This window comes from Hyperolius riggenbachi, chromosome 3 (genome assembly GCF_040937935.1).
Source record: "Hyperolius riggenbachi isolate aHypRig1 chromosome 3, aHypRig1.pri, whole genome shotgun sequence".
NCBI classification, from domain to species: domain Eukaryota; kingdom Metazoa; phylum Chordata; class Amphibia; order Anura; family Hyperoliidae; genus Hyperolius; species Hyperolius riggenbachi.
In genome coordinates, this window is record NC_090648.1 from 89,370,361 (window position 1) to 89,398,351 (window position 27,991).

Consider the following 27,991-nt stretch of genomic DNA (forward strand, 5'->3'; position numbering starts at 1 on the left):
CATCCGGAAGAAGGGTTTCCGAGATCCAAGCCTTGAGCCACAAAGAACCATTCTTATATATCTTTGAAGACCGCATTGTTCTGCATCCAGTGGAAACCTTTGTCCCCAAAGTTGCCTCAACCTTTCACTACAACCAAGAATGGACTCTGCCAGCATTCCAAAATCCAGAGAATCCACACTCGCCACATCCGTTGGATCCTGTCTCAACAATTAAATCTTATCTACAAGCCACAGACTCATTCAGAAAATCAGACAGACTTCTGGTTATTCCCCAGGGAGTAAATAAGGGGAATCCTGCCTCTTCAAGAATTATTTCGTCCTGGATCGTCAAAACGATTCAGCAGGCATACAAGTCAAAAAATATGAAACCACCTCAAGAGATCGTAGCCCACTCCACCAGAGGAATGTCTGCTTCATGGGCTTCACTAGGGAAAGTTTCATTAGAAACTATATGTAAAGCAGCAAATTGGGCCTCTGGCCATACTTTCATAAAATTCTATAAGATTGAACCAGCTGCACTGTCTGCAAGTGTATTTGGAAAGAATGTTATTTCCTTGGCTTCAGGTTCTAATGTATGAATATCTAATTAAATTTTGGTTTATGCACCTGCTTCCCGCCCATTTTGTTGTACTTTTCTAGTTAGTGCCCATCTGTATGCCGACATGGAGATATCAGGGAACAGGAAAATTGTATACTCACCTACTGTAATTTTCCTTTCCTGATATACTCCATGTCGGCATACAGCCCCACCCTAGCAGGCGGTTCGGCCTCAATGGGGAATATGGTCTAAGGGGTGTGGTAGCTTTTATTCAAATGAGGTCCTATCTGGCAGTTGGAGGCGGAGAACTGCCCATCTGTATGCCGACATGGAGTATATCAGGAAAGGAAAATTACAGTAGGTGAGTATACAATTTTCCTGTTTTTTTCCCTCCTGCAATCAGCCAATAATGGTGATCGGCTGTCATAGGCTTTAGCCTATGAGAACCGATCGCTCTCCTGTGCCCCAGTGGGACAGCCGTGTCACACGGCTGTCCCCAGTACAGCGCTCACGGCTGTGATATCATTTATTACAGCTTTGTGATTCAAGCCCTATGTGTGTCTGTATGTGTGAAAACATGCATGTTTTATCACAGAAGTGAAGGAAACTGATAGAGAGTTACTTTTTTCCACTCGACGCAAATGCGACGTCGAAACGAAAATGCAATCGCAGCAATAATCATGCAGCACTCAGTGGAAAATCGAAATGCGCAAATGGACAAAGTGCACCGCAATTTACATGTATATTAGGGTGCCATAGCGATCAGCAAAACGCTGGCGATCCGCTTGTTCAAGCAGATCGCAGCTAGTAGAAAAGGGCCCATATGAGTTTGATTGCTATGCAGTTTTGCTGAGCTGCTTGAGGCTATGTTTCCACTATAGCTATGCGAAATCTGCACAGAAAAAAACGCATGCAGATTGGCATGTGTTTGCGGGCTTTTTTATGCGAATACGCATGCATAAGGGTTTTTTTTTTTTTCAATTTTCCTGTCGCCATTCTTTACCATTGACTTCTGCACACGAAAACACGTACGCGTTAATGCGAAAACTGCAGGGAAAATTTTTACAGAGGCAGCCATTTTTTTCCGCCGGCGGGGGGAAGTGAATTTCGCATGTAATAGAAACAGGCTCATTGCAATACATTGTTATGCGAATTCGCATTCAAATAATGCATGCAAATTTTCCATAGTGGAAATGGGCCCTTACAAACGCACCAATTGCGATTTGTGAAAAAGAACAAATCACACTAGTGGAAAAACAGCACTGCGATTTACATGTTATTTGCGATGCAGATTGGCAGAACAGGTGCATTCCGATTTTTGCTCAAATCGCACTTAGTGTCAAAGTGCGGTTGTAAAGAAGTTGAATTATGCAGCAACCCACTTCTCAAAAAAATGTAAAGTTTTTTTTAGATTAGGTCCTCTTCAAGTTTCATTCAAAACTGGAATGAAATCTATTCCTGGCATCATCTGAGGTAGTAAGTTGTGTGTGCAAGACCCTGTCCTCGAAAGAGTTAACTGTAGCACATCTGCACAACTTCCTGGCCTGGACTAACGCTATACAAACTGAGCATGCGCATTACCACCGGCCCCCCCACGCTCCTCTCTCCAGGCCAGCAGGCAGCACATGCGCAGTGTGGGAGGGGAGGACTGCGCCTGCGCACCGCCAGCTGTCACTCTTTCCTCCTGGCGATGTCAAGTTGTCGCCTGTCAGTCGGCCGCGCAGGCGCAGAGGGCAGCTGTCAGTCTTCCCTGCCCCGCGCACGCGCACTGGCCTGTTTGTTTATTATTAGTGCGCGGAGGGAAGATGGCGGCGTCCTCCCTGGAACAGAAACTTTCCCGTCTGGAGGCGAAGCTGAAGCAGGAGAACCGAGAGGCGAAGAGGAGGATCGAGCTAGAGATTAGTCCGCAGCGTGCACGGCCTAGTAAGGACAATAGAGGGGAGGTGACCGGGAACGGAGGGGTATAGAGGGCCTGAGGCGGGGGGAGGGGACTGGGGCCCTGGAGCCTGTGGCACTGCATATCCCAGCATGCTCTCCTGCTGGAACCAGTGTCCCCTGTCCACAGCATCTGGCAAAACTAGGGCTGGGAATAGTTTGAGGGTCATGAGAAAAGGAGGGAGAATTGAGGCAGGTTATGTGGGGGAGGGGGAATGCAGGTAGATAGATGAGGAGGAGAGCGGGTAGGTGATGTGATATGGGGTGCTCAGTGCAGGTGGGTAATTCAACTTGGGAATGAGAAAGTAGTTAGTTTTGTAGGAGGGGAAATATAAGTAGATGATTGCTGGAAGGCAGGGGAAGTGCAAGAAGGTAGTTGACATGGGAAGGAGGGGGTGTATAGGTATGTAGATGATGTAGAGAGGCGGGGTGTAGGTAGGTAGGTAGGTAGGTAGGTAGATGATGCAGGGAGGAGGGGTGTAGGTTGGATAGATGATGCAGGGAGGAGGGGGTGTAGGTTGGATAGATAATGCAGGGAGGAGGGGGTATAGGTAGGAAGATGATGCAGGGAGGAGGGGGTGTAGGTAGGATGATGATGCAGGGAGGAGGGGGTGTAGGTAGGATGATGATGCAGGGAGGAGGGGGTGTAGGTAGGATGATGATGCAGGGAGGAGGGGGTGTAGGTAGGATGATGATGCAGGGAGGAGGGGGTGTAGGTAGGATGATGATGCAGGGAGGAGGGGGTGTAGGTAGGTAGATGATGCAGGGAGGAGGGGGTGTAGGTTGGATAGATAATGCAGGGAGGAGGGGGTGTAGGTAGGAAGATGATGCAGGGAGGAGGGGGTGTAGGTAGGAAGATGATGCAGGGAGGAGGGGGTGTAGGTAGGATGATGATGCAGGGAGGAGGGGGTGTAGGTAGGATGATGATGCAGGGAGGAGGGGGTGTAGGTAGGATGATGATGCAGGGAGTAGTGGGTGTAGGTTGGATAGATAATGCAGGGAGGAGGGGGTGTAGGTTGGATAGATAATGCAGGGAGGAGGGGGTGTAGGTAGGTAGATGATGCAGGGAGGAGGGGGTGTAGGTAGGTAGATGATGCAGGGAGGAGGGGGTGTAGGTTGGATAGATAATGCAGGGAGGAGGGGGTGTAGGTAGGAAGGTGATGCAGGGAGGAGGGGTTGTAGGTAGGAAGATGATGCAGGGAGGAGGGGGTGTAGGTAGGATGATGATGCAGGGAGGAGGGGGTGTAGGTAGGATGATGATGCAGGGAGGAGGGGGTGTAGGTAGGATGATGATGCAGGGAGGAGGGGGTGTAGGTAGGATGATGATGCAGGGAGTAGTGGGTGTAGGTTGGATAGATAATGCAGGGAGGAGGGGGTGTAGGTTGGATAGATAATGCAGGGAGGAGGGGGTGTAGGTAGGAAGATGATGCAGGGAGGAGGGGGTGTAGGTAGGAAGATGATGCAGGGAGGAGGGGGTGTAGGTAGGAAGATGATGCAGGGAGGAGGGGGTGTAGGTAGGAAGATGATGCAGGGAGGAGGGGGTGTAGGTAGGAAGATGATGCAGGGAGGAGGGGGTGTAGGTAGGAAGATGATGCAGGGAGGAGGGGGGTGTAGGTAGGATGATGATGCAGGGAGGAGGGGGTGTAGGTAGGAAGATGATGCAGGGAGGAGGGGGTGTAGGTAGGAAGATGGTGTAGGTAGGAAGATGATACAGGGAGGAGGGGGTGTAGGTAGGAAGATGGTGTAGGTAGGAAGATGATACAGGGAGGAGGGGGTGTAGGTAGGAAGATGATGCAGGGAGGAGGGGGTGTAGGTAGGAAGATGATGCAGGGAGGAGGGGGTGTAGGTAGGAAGATGATGCAGGGAGGAGGGGGTGTAGGTAGGAAGATGATGCAGGGAGGAGGGGGTGTAGGTTAGATAGATAATGCAGGGAGGAGGGGGTGTAGGTAGGTAGATGATGCAAAGAGGAGGGGTGTAGGTAGGTAGATGATGCAGAGAGGTGGGGTGTAGGTAGGTAGATGATGCAGGGAGGAGGGGGTGTAGGTAGGAAGATGGTGTAGGTAGGAAGATGATACAGGGAGGAGGGGGTGTAGGTAGGAAGATGATGCAGGGAGGAGGGGGTGTAGGTAGGAAGATGATGCAGGGAGGAGGGGGTGTAGGTAAGAAGATGATGCAGGGAGGAGGGGGTGTAGGTAGGAAGATGATGCAGGGAGGAGGGGGTGTAGGTAGGAAGATGATGCAGGGAGGAGGGGGTGTAGGTAGGAAGATGATGCAGGGAGGAGGGGTTGTAGGTAGGAAGATGATGCAGGGAGGAGGGGGTGTAGGTAGGAAGATGATGCAGGGAGGAGGGGGTGTAGGTAGGTAGATGATGCAGGGAGGAGGGGGTGTAGGTAGGTAGATGATGCAGAGAGGTGGGGTGTAGGTAGGTAGATGATGCAGGGAGGAGGGGGTGTAGGTTGGATAGATAATGCAGGGAGGAGGGGGTGTAGGTAGGAAGATGATGCAGGGAGGAGGGGGTGTAGGTAGGAAGATGATGCAGGGAGGAGGGGGTGTAGGTAGGAAGATGATGCAGGGAGGAGGGGGTGTAGGTAGGAAGATGATGCAGGGAGGAGGGGGTGTAGGTAGGAAGATGATGCAGGGAGGAGGGGGTGTAGGTAGGAAGATGATGCAGGGAGGAGGGGGTGTAGGTAGGAAGATGATGCAGGGAGGAGGGGGTGTAGGTAGGAAGATGATGCAGGGAGGAGGGGGTGTAGGTAGGAAGATGATGCAGGGAGGAGGGGGTGTAGGTAGGAAGATGATGCAGGGAGGAGGGGGTGTAGGTAGGAAGATGATGCAGGGAGGAGGGGGTGTAGGTAGGAAGATGATGCAGGGAGGAGGGGGTGTAGGTAGGAAGATGATGCGGGGAGGAGGGGGTGTAGGTAGGAAGATGATGCGGGGAGGAGGGGGTGTAGGTAGGAAGATGATGCAGGGAGGAGGGGTTGTAGGTAGGAAGATGATGCGGGGAGGAGGGGTTGTAGGTAGGAAGATGATGCGGGGAGGAGGGGTTGTAGGTAGGAAGATGATGCGGGGAGGAGGGGTTGTAGGTAGGAAGATGATGCGGGGAGGAGGGGTTGTAGGTAGGAAGATGATGCGGGGAGGAGGGGTTGTAGGTAGGAAGATGATGCGGGGAGGAGGGGTTGTAGGTAGGAAGATGATGCGGGGAGGAGGGGTTGTAGGTAGGAAGATGATGCGGGGAGGAGGGGTTGTAGGTAGGAAGATGATGCGGGGAGGAGGGGTTGTAGGTAGGAAGATGATGCTGGGAGGAGGGGTTGTAGGTAGGAAGATGATGCGGGGAGGAGGGGTTGTAGGTTGGAAGATGATGCAGGGAGGAGGGGTTGTAGGTTGGAAGATGATGCAGGGAGGAGGGGGTGTAGGTAGGAAGATTATGTGGGGACCTACATGGAAAGAAGGTTTCGGGCATGTAAGTGATGGTGATGGGGAATGTAGGTGGGTAAGTGGTGTTGAGACTGGTAATGCAGGTGAGTAAGTGATGTTGAGTCTGGTAATGCTGCAGGTGGGTAAGTGATGATGAGACTGGTAATGCAGGTGGGTAAGTGATGATGAGACTGGTAATGCAGGCAGGTACGTGATGTTAAGATGGGGAATGCAGGTGGGTAAGTGATGTTGAGACTGGTAATGCTGCAGGGGGGTATGTGATGATGAGACTGGTAATGCTGCAGGTGGGTAAGTGATGATGAGACTGGTAATGCTGCAGGTGGGTAATTGATGTTGAGACTGGTAATGCTGCAGGGGGGTATGTGATGATGAGACTGGTAATGCTGCAGGTGGGTAAGTGATGATGAGACTGGTAATGCTGCAGGGGGGTAAGTGATGATGAGACTGGTAATGCTGCAGGGGGGTAAGTGATGATGAGACTGGTAATGCTGCAGGGTGGTAAGTGATGATGAGACTGGTAATGCTGCAGGGGGGTAAGTGATGATGAGACTGGTAATGCAGGGGGGTAAGTGATGATGAGGCTGGTAATGCTGCAGGGGGGTAAGTGATGATGAGACTGGTAATGCAGGGGGGTAAGTGATGTTAAGATGGGGAATGCAGGTGGGTAAATGATGTGGGGAGATAAGTGCAGAAAGTTAGATGATGCAGGGAAGAGGAGAGCAGGTATGTAGCTCGGCGCTAGTCTACTTTAGGGGACCCAGCAGGAAATCTCATAGGGAACAGTTCTCCAATCACAGCACCCTCTACAGCACAAAGCATTGTGATTGGCCAAATAGTGTGGGCTTAGTTTACTTCAATCTATCAAAAACCAAGCACTTTGAGAGTGCGCCATCCACCCAGTCACCTTATGCTAGGTACACACCATACAATTTTGTGTTAGATGGTTCGATAGATAATTTCAGACATGTCCAATCTTATTTTCGATAGTTTTTCTGATCAATTTTTTTTATAGAAGTGAATGGAAATGGATAAGAAAAGATAACAGAATCGAATACGAAATCGCTCGGAAAATTGAATCGTAAATCGATCAGACAGAAAATCGACTGAAAAAATCGTGTGTACCCAGAATTAGTGGAATTTCCTTATGAGATTTCCTGCTAGACTACCGACAGTAGATTATGTGGGTACCTACATAGATTATGTAGAGAGGAGAATGCAGGCAGGTAAGTGATATGGGTAGGAGGAGCTAATATAGTTGAGGTGACTCACTGGGAAACCTCATAGTTCTCCAATCACAGCACCCTCTACAACCTGAAGTGTTGTGATTAGCTGAATAGTGTGGTCATAGTTATTATTACAATCTATCTGAAACATTAAATTTCTAGAGGGTGCTGTCATTGAGATCTGTTGAAACAGCAACCAATCACATTACTGGAACGTCTCTGAGGTTTACCAGTAGGTCACCTCAACCATGCTAGCGCTGGGTAAGGGAAATACAGGCAGGTAAGTGATATTGGAACATGTTATGCAGGGGAGTGCACGCATGTAGGTAGGTAGAAGGTAGATAGACCGTATAAAGGGAGGAATGGAGGTGGGTGAAGTGAGAATTCATAGGTAGATCCTCAGGGTGTTCTCTGTAGAGACGACACCATGGAAATCGGATGCCACCTGACCATACTTGTATATATTAAGGTGGCCACACACAATACAATAAAATGATCCGATTTTACAGCAATTCGATAAAAACGATCAGATCTCCCGAAAAAATCGAAAGCTTTTTTTTTTTCATTTCGACTGGAAAAAAATCCAATCGAATTTCCCGTTTTCTTCGAGATTTATCGATCCGGAATGCCAGATATTTTTCTTCAATCTTTCTAAAGATTGTATGGTGTGTGTTAGATTGACAATTTATTAATATACACACCCTAGCAATTTTGTCAGTTTCCAATCATTTTTATCATAATTGGGGTAAAAATTGAACATAGGTGTGTGTGGTATATTAGTCATATTTTTGAAATGTTACAATAAGTCAGAAAAATTGATTGCAATTCTTAAATTAAACAGATATTTAGAAAATTGTATGGTGTGTGTGTGTGGCCACCTTTAGTCTGTAAAAGCCTGTTTAATTGACATAAACAATCCATGCCTACCAAATACCTAAAGAGAATCTGTCACCTTTGTTTTTATTTTAGTATGGCAGGTGCGTCGGTGGAAAAATGCAGGTAGATGGGTGCTCCTAACACCGAGGTCTGGGGACGTGCCACCAGTGATGTTCTATAATGCTCTACATAGGGGAGGCCAGCCTACCAGCTGTCAGTAAATGCTTTTTTCTTGATTGCTCCAGGTGATATTTTCTCCTTGACCAATATACAGCTGTTGTGTTGTGAGGAGAGAGGGAGAGCAGGAGATTCTCATTCATGCTATGGTGAAGATTAGTAAACTATGTGGATTGCTGGATATAATCCACTAACTTTGGGGACCATGTACCCGCAGTAGGTTTGCACCCAAAAATATCATGTTGTGCTGTGATAATGAAGTCTGCAATAATCGCTGGAAGCGTTCCAGGTGTGTAAAACCAGAAAGGAGACCTACATGCTCTGTTCATCTAATTACTTGTGAAGGAAGCTGTGTACTGTTGCTATAGTTACAGAGAAATAAGATTTCAGCTGTGGCTATTCTAGAGCTGTATAGTTGGCTGCAAATTGCAATTAAAAGATGGTTTCTGCTAAAATTCAATTAACGAAATGACATGTAACACTGATGTGTTGCAGCATTTTTCTGGCCAAACCATAGGAAAAAATATTTATAATAGGATGTTTCCTATGTGACCATATATAGACTTTGCCTGTTTGAATGGATCTCTACATTTCTGAGTGGATTGTCAGTGCTGGATATGCAATTCCAACTAAAGTGGTTTTTTTTTGGTTTTTTTTGTGATCGTATAAGAAAATGGTAGAGCCTCTGTCAGTTTATATTGCTTTTTGTGTCCTTGTTAAAGGATACATGAGATAAATATAAGAAATCACATTTACTTAACCACTTCTCTACCACGGGGTTTTTCACCTAAAAACCGCAGCAATTTTCACATTTAAGGGAGGCAAGGGTTAATGGGCTTAATGGGGGTATAATTTATTTAAAAGAAACCTCACTGATGCTGATCAGTCACTAATGCTGTGTTAGTTATCTGAGATCCTCTCACGAGTGATCTCAGTAACTGTAACAGCATAGAGACTGATGCAATGTTTACACACATTCTGCATGAATAAGCACTGTCATTGGCTTTGTGAACACATGTTCACATCAGCCAATCACAGACCAGCGGGTGCCCGACGCGTATGCACGTCCGCGTGCACGCGGACGCGAACGCGATCGTGCACGCGAACGCGATCGCGCACAGCAGGAAAATAAACAGGAGTTGCCTATCTACGCCCCTGTGACTCAGGTGAATTTTAAAGGGGCGTAGATAAGCGTGGCAGAGGTTGTTAAGTGGTTAACCTAGGACTTCCTCTAGCCCCTAATAGCCTACGTGTCCCTCGTCGCCGCTTCGCTCTGTCAGTCTACTGGGGTCCCCTTTGTAGCGGACGCGCCGCTCGCAGTCACTCACCCGTAGCCAGTAGTATTCTGCATAGGAGCAGTACTTCTGTGCCCGCGTAGAATGCTTCCGGTCACAGGAGTTCCAGCGGCACGGTCACTTGAATGGGCAGGGTCGGCCCAGCGCTGTAATTACAGCGCAGGAGATTTGTGCGCAGCTGGTGCCACCATAGACCGCAGTAGGAATTACGGCTATATCGGCGCACAATGAGTAACTTTGGCGCCGTCAGAAGACGGAGCTGAAGTTACTTTTAAAATAGTGTAATTTGGCCGACAGCAATAGCTGGAAGCCGAATTACATCATTCCCCACTATCCACGTGGACCTGGAGGGGGAATAGTAATTACCGCCGCCGGGACTTCTGCCGAAGCTGGATAAGCCATAATACCGGCTGTATCCTGCTCCCAAGTCACCCGGCAGCGACTTCATATGTATGCGAGTTGGTGGCCGCTACGGAGTGCACTCTGGGAGACTGAGAGAGGAGCTGTGGCAAGGGAAACATAGGCTTCTGGAGGCTGGAGGAAGCCTAAGGTAAGTCAATCAGATTTTTTTTTTTCTTTTGTAAACCTGAAGAGGGAGAATAGGTCCCTCAGGAAACAGAAGCCTCTGGATCTTTCAGAGGCTTCCCCTGTTGCACTCCTTTTTGCTGTTCCAGTGCTAAAACCCCTGCAAGAGCGCCCCTGCACTAGCACAAAGTCAAACATGCTTGGCTTTTTTCACTGAGCCCAGCAGTATCTCCCTGCTATTGCGCAGGTGTAAGCCGTCTGTGCAGTGTGGACAAGCTCTGTGGTCCTTCAGGGGTCCCGGAGTGGGTAGGTTCGTCCCGAAGTATGTGTCTACAATTTTGAGTTGACATCATGACAGAAACTGAGGTGTTGTAACGATTGGTGTCAGCAACCAGAGAGAGAATCTGATCCTTGGCGATCCGCAGTATCCCCAAGAATACAGATATACCCGATTATTGAGGATTTGTGGAATCGTCAATAATCAGATATGTCTAACCTCTAGACACCGGAGAGAGTGTAAGTGTTTGGTGCAACAGTAACAACTCTGAGTGAAGACCACCAGAGGAGCTGGCGGCCTATACTCCGGAGGAATTCACCCCTGACTGTGGGTGATATTCCTGTAGCCTGTGGACCCCTGAGCGAGGGACCGAGGCTGGGGTTGCAGGAAGCCCTGCTGCTAATATAAGGTCTTGGGCTAACGAAATACAGTAGTAGCACAATCCTAGTCTTGGGTGTGAGGTTTGTATTCACAACACCTTGGAACTAGTCTGGAGCATAACATAAATGATAATACAATTCCCTAGTCTTGGGTGTGAGTTCCGTGATCAACACCCTGGAACTAGTATGGAGTATAACATAAATAATACAATTCCCTAGTCTTGGGTGTGAGTTCCGTGATCATCAACACCCTGGAACTAGTCTAACAAATAATACAATTCAATTAGTACTTTAAGCTATCAACAGAATCTGGCTAAGTGTGAATTCCTAGGTCCACCTAGTTCAAACACACTGTAAGGATCTGACTATGGTCTGAGTGCTTTCACGTAAGTGTTAGCAATGGCAGACAACCAGCAACTGACAAGCAGCAGAATATATAGTTGCTGGACTCTGCCGCCCCCGCCCGAGCCATTCAGCCAATCATGAGTCCTGCAGGAATCAGCTGATCTTCCTGATCAGCTGACACTTCCCCTGCTGGTATAAAGGTCCTGAGTTCAGGCCCGCGCGCGCATAGCTCTCCATCTGTCTATGTGCACTAACAGACCCAGCCACACCAAGCACATGCTGTTGCATGCAAACCGCCACGTTGGACGCGGAAACAGCCGCTTTGCTGTCAGGACATGCGGCAGCTTTTCCGCATTCCACCATACTACCAGACGCGTATCTATGCGTGCAAACCGCTGCGTTGGACGCGGAGTCAGCCGCCTCGCTCTTGGCATATGCGGCGGCTTTTCCGCGTTTTCTCACAGGTGTATTCCAAAATGTTTAAGGCCCTTTCACACTTACCGTGTTGTGTTATGTTATGGTACTCTTCCCCACTGCAGCGCATTACAGGGGCTGGCAAAGTCAATGGAAGATGTTTCACTAAGTGCAATTCGTGTGATTTTAAGAGAAGTTTGGGGTAGCAGTGTGAAGCACATGTGCAGATCGTCGAAATCAGGTGGCGTGCTTCCTCTCCGGCAGTGTGCACGTTACTGGAAGGGAGGACATTTGGGGGCGGGGTTATACAGATTTCCCTATCAGCGCATTCTGCCGCAGAGAACAAAGTGTATGTGATTGTGAGATGAGTTAAGATTGGCTCTTGTGCAACACAGGATATATATAGGAGTTCCTAATAAGTGCTCAGTGAGAATGCCAATTGGAGATGAGATGCAAATAATTCAAGTTTGCATGCAAAGTGTATGCAGTTTGCATTCATACCAGTCAAAATTGTCAGGAAGTGCATTTGGGGGGCCTAGTCTCAAGCTTCATACAGTTGGCATTCAATTTGCATGCAAGTCCGGATTTTTAGCAACTCACTGGCCATCGTTAATAGCAATACATAGTAAAAAGGTTTTAAAAAGTCAAAATGGAAAAATCTGTTTTCTTTATAATGGAGACAATATCCATTCCTAGCAGTGACCAAGCACATGGCCTAGACTTGACATTATGAGGTTGGATTGATATATCCTTATGTTAATCTTGATGAGATTATTTAATATGATAATTTGCTAATAATGGGCACCTTTTAGACTATTTCTTCCCGTTTGTTTCGGCCATGTGTGACATCCATAGATCTGTAAGCATGAAGGAGCCTATTACGGTACTTCCTTGTCCTCTCCAGCTCCCATTTTTTTACATGGTCTGTGAAAGATTAGGTGCATGTGGTTCACATGACAAATCCTTTGTCCTATGACTTAGTGGTTTGTTTTCAGCATCTGCAGTCATGGCTCGTGTAAAAGAAACTTGAACAAACCGATGTGTCACAATCGTTAATTCTCGTTAACATTTATGTTATGTCGCAGGTCCTCTGGGGCGGGAAATGATAGTATTGTGATGAAGAATTTATGAGTTTGTCTTGTAATGTAGAGGGGATATTGGCTGTTCTGGCCTGGCTGTAGTCAAAAGAATTTATGAAGTGACTTGCTACGGAGATGACTTGTTGGCGGGGTGACCATGTGATGTAGGTGAGCTGGAGGAAACCAAACCAGTTCCCAAAGGAGACTGTTTCTGTTGATTTTATTGTGACAGCAGTTTTGCTGCTTGTTAATGTGGTTTAGAACAGGCGGCAGTCTCAGTCTAAATTATATATGATTCCTTCATAAATCCCATTGATTAAAGTAGGACAGCAAGTTGACGTTTGTTGCTTTCCAGAGCTCAGAAACGAATGCCTCTACTCTTGCGGTTAATTAGTATGGAATCCAGTATCGGTATGTTCTGAGCCTGAGAGAAAACTGGAATTCTCAGAAGGAACCCATGCCACACAGAATATGGCAAATTCCATGCCTTGGTTACAATTACACGCAGGACCACTGAGTTGCAGAGAATAGTGCGAACCACTAGACTACCTTATAGCTCAGTTACACAGCTTTGGAGGGAAGGTTGATTATTCAGCTTTGGATTTAAAGAGTTTTTTTTCTATCATAATTTTACCAAGTGTGGCATCATTACTGTCTAAAAAATGACATTACAGTCAATGGGCTACTTTTGACTGGCCTTTAAATCAAAGGTCAGAGAAACCATGCTTCTTCCAGTGGATCATAGCTGACTATGGTTAGTGATTGCTGTACAGATGGGCAGGGCTGGAATAACTTCATGAGTCAGGTATCTATTTTACGCTTAAGAAAACAGTTCTGAGGCCTGACTTGTGCTTTCATTGGACAAACCCGCACACTTGTGTAAGACACGGAAGATGAGGTCTGGGCTTCTGCATCACATTATCTGTCTCTCCTTCCTTTATTGGTAGACTGAACTCTAATTGTATGCCTTTTATCACTGAGCCTTCTGCAATATTGTTCTATTCATTTCATACTCTGTGTAGAAATCAGAGGGTGATTGGATGGTGCCTGCATTGACTTTTACTGGGAAATTTGATTATCTGTGATAGCAAAATTTAATCGAAATGACGAACAAATAGTGAATTTCGGTCAATGGAAAGGTAAACGTTATGCGATGGGATGTAGTGGGATTTTTATTTTTTAAAACATGTCGCTAATGTTGCCAACTTGGACATCGGACCTTCTAGACTGGTGGTTGTAGAGTGCCGAACCAATATTTGTATAGTCCAGCAAAAGTGTTTCTGTAGAGTTTATTGAACCTCACTGGTGGCATGTATCACATTAATGCTGAATTCCAGTTATGTATAAATCTCTAAGGAAAAAAAATACTGACCTTTCCTATATGGTGCTTGATGATCTTTGGTCATTGGCTTTGTTGCTCCAGAGGTCTTTTCTTCCCCGACACTACTGTGACCATAGTGAGGAGCTCCCAGACTCGTCTTCTCCATCCTACTGGCAATGGATACTAAAGAACTGTGAGGGAAGTGGCTTTCATTGACAGTCACTATCCACTTTTCTTTTCTACCACTGGAAGAGGAGGGCACATGGCTTCGAACACAATACAGCAGTGTCGGTAAAGTAGAGTCCTCAAGATCAGCAAGACCTTATTAGGGAGGGCAGTGTTTGCTTTCTTTAATTATATCTGGAGAAACTTTAACATGGGCTTTCCAGATGCCCTGGTTCTAGTAACATGTTTTAACCTGCAAGGCACTAGTCTAGGGGACCCAGCAAGAAACCTCGTAGGGAGCAGTACTCCCAATCACAGCACCCTGTACAGCACAAAGCAATGTGATCGACCAAATAGTACGGGGCATAGTTTACTACAACCTATCTGAAACCTAAACGTTCGAGAGGGTGCTGTCCACCCAATTACATTAGCTGAATTTTCCTGTGAGGTTTCCTCCTGAGTCCCATAAACTAGACTAGCTCCACTTTTGCAGGTCCCTTATTCTTAGCAAGGCGCAGCCTGTTGAGGTATATGTGATGGATAACTTGGGCATAGTTCTATAATAGATTGCTCACTTGGTCCAGGAACCTATCTAGAAAGTTATGACAAGTGTATAAGGAGCACAACGCCTTCAGAGTCGGCAAGGATTACTTTCAGTTGTCACAGGCTTGGGGGTTTGTCTAGTCTGATATTGCAGCAGATACTGAAATTAAAGGAGTACTGTAGGGAGAAAAAGAGTTGAACTTACCCAGGGCTTCTAATGGTCCCCCGCAGACGTCCTATTCCCGTGCAACCACTCAGGGCCTGAGACCACTGATGCAGTTGTCTGCTTTTCAGTTAAAAATCAATATTAGATGCAGAAAAGCAGACAGAAGCGGATACAACTGCGCCAGTGGGCTCAGACCCATACCGATGCTACGGTCCTCGCCTCCGGTTCACTTCTGGCATTTCCGAATTTAAAGTCGGAAAACCACTGCATTTGCGTGGCCGCGCCCTCGCTCCCACTGACATCACGAGGAGTTTATTGTGCCAGCCCAGTACAGTCTGCACTGCACAACACACTCCTGATAACGCCAGTGGGAGCGAGGGCGCGGCTGCGCATGCGCAGTGGTTTTCCGACTTTATAGTCAGAAGTTCCAGAAGTGAACCGGAGGCGGGGACCGGCGCATCGGTGAGTGGCTGCGCGGGCACAGGACGTCTGCGGGGGACTATTAGAAGCCCAGGGTAAGTTCAACTCTTTTCCCCCTACAGTAGTCCTTTTAAAGTTACCTTGATTTTATGTTTTAGGACATTTGTGTCATATCTTTGTGTCCTCCATTTCAGTTGTCCTTTCCCTTCCATCAGTTTTCCATTACTGAGTTCTTCTTCTACATAATTTTACCTCCCATTTTTTCCATGTGTTTTTCTCCATTTCAGATCATTATCTCCTCTTGTTTCCTGTTCTCTCCCTGGTTACTTTGCATTTTTATGTTGATTTTTGTCCCCTATTTCTCCCCTAGTTATTCTCATCACTTTAAGCCCCACGCCCGCTCCATCCCAGCGAGCAGGTACCGGATCGCCCTTTTCAACTCCTTACTTGCTCCAGGCACAGCTAACTTCCCCTGATGTCATTCTTAACATGCACCCCCTTCTTATTAATTTTACAGTGTTTTCTTAATCTACCCCTTCATGTGTGACCCACAGTCTTTCCTCCTCCTCGCCCTCTTCTGCTCATGCTTGGCATTGCCCCCCTACCTGTCTTTGTGCATGGGATGGGGAATGTTGCATGCTGTGTGGATCTGGCATGTAGGCTTTTACTGAGCATGAGCTCATGGTAACCTAACAGGAGAAGGAGGGAAATGGTGCAGTATAGCGATGCTCATGTCTAGGAGAACTCAGGGAGAAGAAGCATGTGATCAGTTTGGTCAGGTGATAGATATGCAAGTCTCTGATTTGCTAATCGGGATCATGTGCTAAAGCAGGATGTGATCGCTGCAAATCTGAGTTTTCTTAATCTATCAGCAGATCAAACAAATCACATGCTCCTCCATCATGCTCCTCCATAAGGTCTCCTAGACATGACCATCACTAGTACAGTATAGAATATAGAGAACCGCTCCAACTTTCTGGCCAATTTTGATATCGTAAAGCAAGGTATTCATTAATGTTACAAATGTTAAATGTTATTTGTATCCCTTCTTATGTATGGTTTGCCCCCACCAGGAACCTGTAGAGAAGCTGTGATAAGATTTCCCAAACCCCGCCCCCCTTCCCCACAAGCTGCGTTGTCAGTTTGGGCTCCATTTACAAACGTGCAAGGTTGTTAAAGGGGTTCTTCCGCGAATGAGGAAAGAAATAAAAAGTGGTTTATGCATAAACTATTAAACATCCTTGTAAAATAGTGTAAATTTTTTTTTTTTTAAATGAATGGTTTCAATATAACCAGTATTGTAAATAGTGACGGATGACGGCTGGGAGGCTAATCCATTTGTTAGGGGTGTTTTTTTTTTTTGTTTTTTTACTTTCTTTTCACAACCATAACTGCTGCCTACATATTTTTCAGTGGTATAACCCACTTCTAGCAGGAATCATCGTTATAACCCTAATAGCTGAGCTCCTCTGTGCTGCTGAATATGTGTTTACATTGTTGCTAGGCAACCAGACCCCTGCAGAGACTGGATTGTGAAGAGTCATAAGCTGCAGGGAGAATCAGTCCCATCTACACCATATGATTCTTTGTCAGATTCGATGCAATTTGATTCGATTCATTGATATGATTTGATTCAATCTGACATGTCCAATTCATGATTCATTTAATTTGATTCAAATTGAATCGAATCATGAATCGGACATGTCAGATTGAATCAAATTGAATCGAATCTGACAAAGAATCATATGGTGTAGATGGGACTGATTCTCCCTGCAGCTTATGACTCTTCACAATCCAGTCTCTGCATCAGGGGTCTGGATGCCTAGCAACAATGTAAACACATATTTAGCAGCTCAGTGGAGCTCAGCCATTAGGGCCCGTTCAGATCAGAAATGCGGATGGCCATGCGTGCGGAACGCGTGCGGACCGCAACGCGTACGAACGCATGGCCATCCGCGTTTGTGTGTGTTGCGTGGCTGATCCCATCACTGAAAAGTGAATGGGACAGCCACGCGTTTTTGCAAAATCTGCGTGCAGCATGCGTTCCCGGACCGCACAGGTCCGGAACGCATGCAGTGTGAACATCAGACATTGCACTCTATGCAATGTCTGTCGTGCGATTTGGCCACCTGCACGCGCTTCCAAAACGCGGCTGGAAACGCGTGCAGTGTGAACGGGCCCTTAGGGTTATAACGGCGATTCCTGCTAGAAGTGGGTTATACCACTGAAAACTATGTAGGCAGCAGTTATGGTTGTAAAAGAAAGTAAAAAAAAAAAAAACACCCCTAACAAATGGATTAGCCCCCCAGGACTTCATATGTCACTATTTACAATACATTGATGAAACCATTCATTTAAAAAAAAAATTTTTTACACTATTTTAGAAGGATGTTAAATAGTTTATGCATAAACCACTTTTTATTTTTTTCCTCATTCGCGGAACAACCCCTTTAAAATTTGAACAGCTTTTCTCCTTCTGTTCTATAGCAGAACTGCTCTCAGGAATATTTTATTATTGCATTTCATATAAATGTAGTTATAGCCATCTGTTGTTGCCAGGGCCAAAACAGCAGCATCCTACCTTCCCTTTTTCCTCCTCCCTGCTCCCTTCCCTCCCCAATCAGCAGTTGACAGGACTGAAACAGCACCCCCCCCCCCTCTCCAATCCCCTCCTGTTCCCTCCACTCCACCCCCTTCCCCATCAGCATTTGCTAGGACTAAAATCACAGCATCCTCCCTTCCATTTTTCCTCCTTCCTGCTCCCTTCCCTCCCGCAATCGGCAGTTGACAGGAGCGCAACAGCAGAGCAGCATCCTTACCGCCCCCCCCCCCTTTAGGAAGAGATAAAGCTAGTGCAAGTGACCTGCAATGTTTTTGCAGTGTTCATTTTTAAACATTTTAATACATTGAGTTTCAGTGAAATACAGTTATAAAATGTACCTGAATGAAGTTAAACAAAACCCCAAACCACTTGAAAGTCAGTAGTTGGAGATATCCTAACAACCATTATCTAATAATTGGGTTGCAGTTAGGAATATGGAGGCAAATCAGATTTTCAGGTTGAAATTAAATTAAAATTAAAAATGATCTTTACTCACCCGGGGCATCCTTCAGCCCCCCGAAGCTGGATGGTGCCCTCGCAGCCCCGCTCCGATCGTCCTGTCCCCGCTGGCGGCTACTTCCGGGTTTGGCGACAGCCGCCGACAGGCTGGGAACGCGGCTAATTTTCCGCGTTCCCAGCCGCTATATCACCCGCTATGCTGCTACGCCCTGGCAGCCAGATAGCCATCAAAACGGGGCGTATATTTCAATTAGTGCGGCCCGTAAGTAGTTAACTCTCTGTATTACATAGTTATAAAGATGTCAGTATGCATAGAAGTTGGGTCTGTAGAATATCTGTGCAGGCACTGAGCGCTGCGTAATATGTTGGCCCTTTATAAATACAATAAATAATAATAATAATAAGGCATGTGATGTGTAAACCCATATACCTCCCAACTTTTTGACATAAGAGGGACACTTTAAGACCCTTCCCTGCCACACCTCTGATCACACCCCTGCCACACCTCTGATCACACCCCTGCCACACCTCTGATCACACCCTTGCCACACCTCTGATCACACCCCTGCCACACCTCTGATCACACCCCTGCCACACCTCTGATCACACCCTTGCCACACCTCTGATCACACCCTTGCCACACCTCTGATCACACCCCTGCCACACCTCTGATCACACTCCTGCCACACCTCTGATCACACCTCTGATCACTCCCCTGACACACCTCTAGCCACACATACTACTAAAATTCATAAGCAAAAGATTTAATTTTAGAATTCAAACCTCACTGGTTTTTCTATCATCACTAGTTTTTCTTCATATTAACATTAAATTAGGAAATACAGTATATCAATTTAAAGCATTGGAATACAATTTAGAGATAAGTAAGCACATTTTTGCAGTATAAAAATACATATATTTACACAGATCTATACATCAGTCCTGAAAGAGAGACAAATGAGAGACAGGGTTCCCAAAGACACATTGTCCCTCCGAGAAAGGGACAGTCGGGAGCTATGTGTAAACAGTGCAGAGTATCACTACACAAATACCAACCCCTCTACAGGGTGAAGCCATGTGTCTCCACACCTCCCAAACCTCCCAGCTGCTAAGAGGGCTCTTCCTTTATAACAGGGGGATAACTGCAGAGCACACTGGCATGTGGAACATCATGCGTTGCAAATTGTGTTCCATATACTTTTAAAAAAGTGGAATACTGAACTGCAGCTTTTATTATGGAGGAAGAATTAGAACAGAGTTTCATGGGGAGAGGGGCTGTGGCGGGTTTCAGGAGGGAGGATAGTTATAGGCACTAGGGGGAGGTTATGCTGTTATGTTCTATTTGGCTTTGAACATAAAGTATTATTAAAGTGTAACAGAGATGGATTACTACAAAGATTTGTTACCGTATATTCCTGCGTATAAGACCACTCCCCCAACTTTTCCAGTTAAAATATAGACTTTGGGATATACTCGCGTATCACCCGGCATCAATGACACCCGGCATATAAGACGACCCCTGACTTTTTAGAAGATTTTCATGGGTTAAAATGTAGTCTGATATGTCAGAATATACAGTACTTATCCGGGGCTTCCTCCAGCCCCATGAGTTCAGCGGCAATCACTCCCGGTAAACGGGCTCAGTTGCACCGGGCGGCTCTTCTGCTCACGCGCAGCTCCTCCGTGCATGCACAGAAGAGCGCAGCTGAGCCACTTACCGCGGCTGAACGGAGAACCACGTGGGACGCACCGCTGCTCATGGGGCTGGAGGAAGCCTCGGAGAAGTAACAAATCTTTGTAGTAGTCCGTCTCTGGTTTTCTGTACGCTCTGACTTGCTTGGGGGGGGGGGGGGGGGGGTGTTAGGGTTGGAGTGGCAGTGAGGGGGACGATTCTGAAAAAAACACAAAGCTGATCTATCAGTGCCATAAAGAGCGGGTATCAGAACAGAGGACCTATCTCCGGCCCAATAAATGACTATATCATGCCTGACAGGAGTGTGTGTAACCTTTCATGAAGAATACCTCTAAGCAAAATAATGCCAAACGGACTATGATTAATCTCTGGGGTAAATTGAGGTGTAAACAGCGATGTTTTAATACCTGTATCCTTTCATGTCCTGACTTCCCAATGGGCTTATTGTTCAGTGTACCACCTCCTAAATCTCGGTTTCAAAGGGGGTTTTTTTTGTTTTGTTTTTGTGATCAATTTTATGGTTCCCTGCCTTACGATATCAAACTGGTCTGGAAAGCTGAGCTTGAACCTTGGTGAGATGAACGCCGTGATGTAAGCAGGCACATTGCATGGGGTGTAACACATCTAATGGGGTGTGCTGTACAGGTCATATAACCCAAATTACTTACAAAGAGGAGCTTAGTTTGTGGGATGCAGAATTGAATAGAAGCACAAGGAGAGATAAGGCACTGGATTATAGGTGAGCTATAATGGGGAATGGGGCACAGCTATTGCTCATTGTTTCTCTGTTCCCCAAACTTTGTCCCTTCTCTATGTACCACCCTCTTCCACTTTTTTGTGCAGCTTTACAACTTCCTCTTGCCAACGATGGACACACTCGTCCCGACAACTCCGCACATCATCACCCGTCATTACCTGTCCGGCCGCGGCAAATGCTGAGCCTACCGCAAGCCAACTACTTCACGCAACGGAGCCTGGAGAGGTGAGACAGCGTCACGCTTGCACTTAAAGGGAACCTAAACTGAGAAGGATATGGATTTTTCCCAGGAACGTCCTCGGACAGCACCCATGAGACTTGTCTCCTTCCCCACTTCAAATGGACAGGAAGCTAAAAATACCACAGACATTTGCATATTCATTAGGCAGGCATATATAAATAGGGAACTCACAGTAAATCGTCAGTTGTTTTCTGTCCACCACACAGGACGCTACAGGGGAGCTGAAGCCAACCATGTCTGTAAGGCAGGAGCTGCTGCACGACTCAGGCCGAGTATCGCGGGTCAGGGACCCGGCGTGCGCCGGAGCTGCGGCCGAATAGTTTCCCCCATCGGATCTCGCGCGCACAGGCGCGTCTGACGCACTTCCGGCGGAAGAAGAGGCCGATCATGTGATCGCGCCAGCCGGATAACGTCACTCAGTCACCGCGGGTAAGCCTATCCAGCGTTCAGAGGGCAGTGAGCCGCGTTGCATCCCAGAGCCCGGCGGTGAGGGAGCGGTTCGCTTGCCCATAAGGTAAGGAGGAACTATAGGTACAGCAGCAGTTGTATGGGGGGTTCATATTTTGGAAGCGCACTCTGTCAGGCGCGGCTTACCTTGGCGTGGCATAATTGGGCGGCTTATTTAAAGCTCAGTTCCTGGTCAGAATCCATTCCCTGACCATGGAAACTGCCGCTGGATCCTCCTCCACCAGATCTGTGGAGCCTGGCTCTGAAGCCTCTCTGGTTGGTGTCATCTGCTGACTCCTTTTTCAGATATGTATAAATAGTTTTTTTATATAGGAGGCTGGTTAGTTACACTCTCTCTTTGTCTCTTTTATAGCCTAATGCTCCTAAAACGGATAAAGACAAATCTGATCCAACTGACAAGGCTGATAAGAGTGACAAGGGAAAACAGGCTCAGAAGTCTGATCATAAAAGATGTGCCATCTGTGCCGTGAAAATATCCTCTTCTTCATCTAGATCATTATGCCAAACATGTATTGACAAAGTTATGAAGAAAGAATCACCCGTGGTGTTTAAAGATTTGATGGGATGGATGCGTTCTGAAATGGCTACTGCCATTAAAGCTATTAAGGAGGCAAACATTCCAGCTGCTGGGACTGTTCCTATTCCTTCTCCTATGGTGCCTCCATCTCATCCTTCTACATCTAGTAGTGATGTCATGGTTACACCTCAACCTCCCCCAGGGCAGGACTCTGCCGTAAATTTACAAAAAAGAAAGAGGGGTGAAGATTCAGGGGACTCAGAATTATCTGAGGGAGAGGTGGATATATCGTCTCTTGAGGAAATTCCTTCAGGAGAGGAGTTAGACACTGATAAGCCTCATAAATTTGCCTTTGCAACTGATGCCTTAAAGTTATTTCTTAAAGCTATGCGTGATACCATGGGTATTAAGACTGAGGAAAAGACTCTATCACCCCTCGATCATATGTATGAGAGTTTATCTGATCCTGAGGTTGTTTTCATTCCAGTACATAGTTCTCTGAAGAATAGGATTAAACGGGAATGGGATAACCCAGAGAGGAGAGCATTCTGGCCCAAGTCTCTTGCCAATAAATATCCGTTTGACCCTAATGACCAGAAATTCTGGGGGCCGTCACCTAAATTAGATCCCGCTCTTTCTAAGGTCTCTAGAAAATCTGATCTCCAGTTTGAGGACTTTGGAAATTTAAAAGACCCCATTGATAAGAAAATGGATAATCTGTTAAGAAGAGCATGGGAGTCTTCATCACTAACATTTAAACCAGCTGTCGCATCTACAGCCGCAGCCAGATCTTTAAAACTTTGGTTGTCTCATACACAATCCCAGATAGCTTCAGGGGATGGGTAAAAACATGGCAAGGGGACACCTCCTCAAAATCTAAACTGTGCGGAATACCTTGTGAGGGGGAATTATTATTTGGTTCCAAATTAGATGAAACGCTAGAAAGGTCCTCAGACAATAAAAAGAACTTTCCCATAAAAAGAAAGAATTTTCGTTTCAAACGTTCCTTTCGAGACCCAAAACAGAGCGAACAGGGGTCCAAAAGCTATCCTAAAAGAAGATGGGGGCAGAACAAACCACAGCGGCCAAGACCAAATGTGTCCTTTCCTCTCCCATCCCAGGGATCTAAACAATGACATCAGGCTCCCAGTGGGAGGAAGAGTAGCGCACTTTTACGAAAACTGGGAAAGTCACTTTCAGAACAAATGGTTATTAAATATAATCCTCGAAGGTTACAAGATAGAGTTTGCCACAGCTCCTCCAGTACAATTTTTTCTTACACAGACCCCATCAGATCAGCATCTAAGCTTAGCCTTACAAAGAGAAATTGCTGTCCTTCTGGAAAAGAGGGTAATTCGTCAGGTCCCAAAATGTCAACAGTTTCAGGGGTACTATTCTCCAGTATTCCTAGTAAAAAAACCTCAGGGGGAGTACAGGTTCATCTTAAACCTAAAGGGATTAAACAGGTCAATAAGATATCGAAAATTTCGAATGGACAATATACGCAATGTGGTCAATCTGCTACAGAGTCAGTGTTACATGGCTTCTATTGACCTCAAGGACGCCTATCTCCACCTGCCTATCCATGTCAGATCCCAGCAATACCTGAGATTCGCCATAAGACTACAGGGAGAGGTAAGGCACTTCCAGTTTTCAGCTTTACCCTTTGGTATATCTTCTGCACCCTGGCTGTTCACTAAAGTATTGTCCGAGGTTCTAGCAGTACTCAGGTTAGAGTCAGTTCAGATCATAGCCTATCTGGATGATCTTCTTATTTGGGGTCAATCCTATGAGACCGTTGAGACACAGATAAACTTCTGTCTCGATTTTCTGCAGTCCTTAGGCTGGCTTATTAATTGGTCTAAATCCTCTCTAGTTCCTACTCAGACTATGGAATTTTTGGGGTTTACTATAGCCTCCATTGACAGTGTTGTGTTTCTTCCTGAAAGGAAAATATGTGCAATTCTAAAATCTGTTCTTTCTTTCCAGGGCAAGATTTCAATATCATTGAGAAACGCCATGGCTTTACTGGGTCTTCTAACTTCATCATTCCCAGCAGTTCAATGGGGTCAGCTACACTCCAGGACATTACAACTATGGATTTTAAGAAGTTGGAACAGGAGTATAAGAGACTTAGACAGGAGAATCTTAATTCCCCAGTTCATAAAGGACTCACTGAATTGGTGGTTGATCCCTTCACAGTTGACGAACGGACGTCTTTGGAGCTATCCCTCAGAGACAGTCATAACAACAGATGCAAGCGCCTGGGGTTGGGGAGCCCATCTGGGTACAATACCAGTACAGGGATCTTGGCCCAGAGCGTCGAGGCAAAGATCTTCAAACAACAGAGAGCTGGCAGCTGTTTGGCAAGCGTTGACACACTTCGATTCCCAAATCAGGGGCACTCACGTCACGATAAGAACGGACAACAACACAGTGGTGGCCTATCTGAACAGACAGGGAGGAACAAGGAGTCATTCTCTATGGTACCTGTCATGCAAGATACTACAGTGGGCAGAAGGACACCTGAAATCCTTGAGAGCAGTCCATCTAAAGGGAACCCTGAATTGTTTAGCCGATTTTCTGAGCAGATCACCACTTCATCAGGACGAGTGGTCTCTGAACGAAGTTGTGTTTCAGGGCCTGGTACACCTCTGGGGCAGACCCGACATGGACTTGTTTGCTCGAAAGAACAACACAAAGTGCCAGATGTTTTGCTCACTATGCCCCCAGGACAATCCTTGCTCAGTGGACGCATTCTCGATAACGTGGAATTCAGGTCTGATGTATGCCTATCCTCCTCCTTTCCTTAATTCCTCGAGTTCTGAACAAATTACAGAAAGACCGAGCTCGGATGATCATGATAGTGCCATACTGGCCCAAAAGACCATGGTTTACACTACTGAAGAATTTAGCTACAGTCGATCATGTAATGCTGCCAGATCGTCCAGACCTGCTGTCCCAGGGTCCAGTTTTTCATCCAGATCTGAGGCTCCTTCAGCTTTCAGCTTGGAGCCTGAGTGGAGAAGTTTAAAGCAGAAGGGTTTCTCTAACGGACTTTCAGAGACGTTAATCCAGAGCAGAAAAAAGGTTACCAGGAACATTTATCAAAAGACCTGGAATGTGTATAAAGGATGGTGTGAACAAAATTCCAGAGACTGTTCTTTATCCCTTTCAGTACTAGAATTCCTACAGGAGGGTTATCAGAAAGGCCTCAGCACCAGCACACTGAAGGTTCAGACAGCAGCTATTAGTGTTTTTCTGGAGAGACGTTTGGCTGAAGAAGAATTCTTCATACGATTCTTTCAGGCACTTAAAAGAATCAGGCCACTGGTTCAGTCAAGAATGCCATCCTGGGACCTAAACACCGTACTACAGGCCTTATGTAACAGCCCCTTTGAACCTCTGGAGGAGATCTCAGATAAATGTTTAACCATCAAGACGGCTTTTCTTGTAGCAATTACGTCGGCCAGGAGAGTTTGTGAATTACAGGCCCTGTCCATGAGAGAACCTTATTGCATTATCTCTGGAGATCGTATCACATTACGGTTGGACACCTCTTTCCTCCCTAAAGTTGTTTCTAAGTTTCATCGTTCTCAAGAAATATTCTTACCTTCTTTCTGTAACAACCCGACCAATGAAAAGGAGAAGAAACTTCACTGTCTGGATGTAAGAAGGACGGTTTTAGGCTACTTAGATCGTTCCAAACAATGGAGGAAATCGGATGCCTTGTTTGTTCTCTTCGGAGGAAGATTCAAAGGCAAACAAGCATCGAAGTCGACTATAGCCAGATGGATAAGGCAGACCATTGCGTTGGCTTATTCCCAACAAGGAAAGTTATTACCATCATCCATAAAGGCTCATTCAACTAGAGCGGTGTCAGCCTCTTGGGCAGAGAAGGCGGGAGCCTCCATCGAACAGATCTGTAGAGCGGCCACGTGGTCCAGCCAAAATACGTTTGTCAGACATTACAGATTAGACATTGCAGCTAGTTCAGACCTGTCATTCGGCAGGAAAGTATTGCAGGCAGTTGTCCCCCCCTAATTAACTTATCTTGTTTTTCGTCTCATGGGTGCTGTCCGAGGACGTTCCTGGGAAAGACTATAGTTACTTACGGAAATGTCTTTTCCGGAAGTCCGAAGGACAGCACCCTTGCGACCCACCCTTACTAATAAATACATTTGAAGCAGAACTATGTGTGGTGTGGTCTTTTTTATTACTGACGATTTACTGTGAGTTCCCTATTTATATATGCCTGCCTAATGAATATGCAAATGTCTGTGGTATTTTTAGCTTCCTGTCCATTTGAAGTGGGGAAGGAGACAAGTCTCATGGGTGCTGTCCTTCGGACTTCCGGAAAAGACATTACCGTAAGTAACTATAGTCTTTGCTTTTTAAAATTATACCAGTTCCCTGGCCTTCCTGCTGATCCTGTGTCTCTAATACGTTTAGCCACAGCCTCTCAACAAGCCTGCAGATCAGGTGCTCTGACTGAAGTCTGACTGCATTAGCTGCATGCTTGTTTCAGGTGTGTGATTCAGCCACTACTGCAGCCAAAGATCAGCAGGACTGCCAGGCATCTGCTATTGTTTACAAACAAACAGAACACTTCTATCGCGTTTTCTCCTGGTGGACTCAAAGTGCCAGAGCTGCAGCTACTGGGACGCGCTCTACAAGCAGTAGCAATGTTAGGGAGACTTGCCCAAGGTATCCTACTGAATAGGTGCTGGCTTACTGAACAGGCAGAGCCCAGATTCGAACCCTGGTCTCCTGTGTCAGAGGCAGAGCCCTTAACCATTACTCCATTCACCAAAGAAAACATCCATATCCCTCTGTTAAGGTTCCCTTTAAAGGGAACTGAGCACCATCTAAATAAAAATATTTAAACTGAACCTCCTTTCTAAATGATTGTGTATGTGTGCTGTGTAAAATAACCTAACCACAAAGGCGTCTATCTTGTAGCTGTCATGGCCGCGCTTCAGAGTGGCCTTTTTTCCCACCTCCCCTGCCCCCCATAGTTACCATAAAAACACTTTTTTAATACGTATGTCATGAGGGTATAGTACTGCTATTTTAGCAAAAAAGAGCTTGTAACTATTGATGGGGTACAGTACAAAAAAAATAGACTATTTTTCCAAATCCATCATCTATAGTTTTAAAATAAACAATGCTACTACATGTTTCCCAATTTTTCCAGCTATCACAACATTTAGATTGTGTCTACCTCATACAATGTATGGTGATAACATTACTTGGAAATAAAGGTATTCCCCCCCCCCCTTTTTTTTTCTCCTTTAAAATGCATTTAAAATAATTACTGAAAACAAATATCACTCCCCAGAAGCCTAATTTATAGCGGTAACATAACAAGATATCACTGAGGTGTGATGAGCAGTGATAATGTTATTGTCAAATGAATAAAGGTTCGCTGAAAGATGAAAATTATTGGCTGGAAGGGTACAACAGCCTGTGAAGTGGCTAAAGAGAACTGAGCACAATCTACATAAAAATATTTAAAGGACACCTGAAGTGAGCAGGATATGGAGGCAGCCATATGTATTTCCTTTTAGACAATGCAAATTGCCTGGCTGTCCTACTGATCCTCTGCATCTAATAATTTTAGCCATAGACCCTGAACAAGCATGCAGATGATATTTCTGACTGGTGTCTCACTGGATTTGCAGCATGCCAGTTCAGGGTTGTGACTCAGACACCACTGATGCCAGAAGATCAACAGCACAGCCAGGAAACTTGTATAGTTTAAAAGGAAATTAATATAGCAGCTTCCATATCCCTCTTGCTTCAGTTTCCTTTTAGGAAGAAACTGAGGTGAGACATGGAGGCTGATGTGTTTTCTTATGCACAAAAGCAAATATGATAACCGTATGGCATATAAAAAGTAGGAAAACCTGTTTTTATTGAATATTATGTCAGGGTTTTATACCGCTTTAACATTTAATAGCTGGGATTGGGCCGCACTTCCTAATAAGTGTGTAAAGGATGCAATCGCTACAGAAAGCAGGAAGTGGCTGCATATATGTTATTGTACTGAGCGCTCTCATTTATTTTCAGCACTGAAATTGACCAGAAGCTGCAAGAAATTATTAAGCAGACTGGGTTTCTTTTAATTGACGGACAGG

At 45.9% G+C, this 27,991-nt stretch overlaps 2 protein-coding genes across 3 annotated transcripts in view; both read left to right on the forward strand.

The window, feature by feature from the left end:
* Positions 1-2,261: 2,261 nt before the first annotated feature.
* The window catches only part of MAP2K7 (mitogen-activated protein kinase kinase 7), a 49,799-nt gene continuing 24,069 nt past the window's right edge, over positions 2,262-27,991 (forward strand). Inside the window, exons 1-4 of one of the 2 annotated variants that reach the window (XM_068274541.1) lie at positions 2,262-2,461; positions 15,485-15,532; positions 20,712-20,850; positions 27,924-27,990. In XM_068274541.1, coding sequence (XP_068130642.1) covers positions 2,344-2,461; positions 15,485-15,532; positions 20,712-20,850; positions 27,924-27,990 — 372 coding nt within the window. In that variant the 5' untranslated portion in view covers positions 2,262-2,343. The remainder of the gene's footprint in view (positions 2,462-15,484; positions 15,533-20,711; positions 20,851-27,923; position 27,991) is intronic. The other variant, XM_068274542.1, reaches the window with a different exon arrangement.
* LOC137561038 (uncharacterized) lies at positions 21,562-26,346 on the forward strand. The gene is made up of 2 exons (XM_068272259.1): positions 21,562-23,486; positions 23,841-26,346. The coding sequence occupies exons 1-2, from the start codon at positions 22,947-22,949 to the stop codon at positions 25,893-25,895; spliced, it is 2,595 nt and encodes an 864-aa protein (XP_068128360.1). The 5' UTR covers positions 21,562-22,946; the 3' UTR covers positions 25,896-26,346.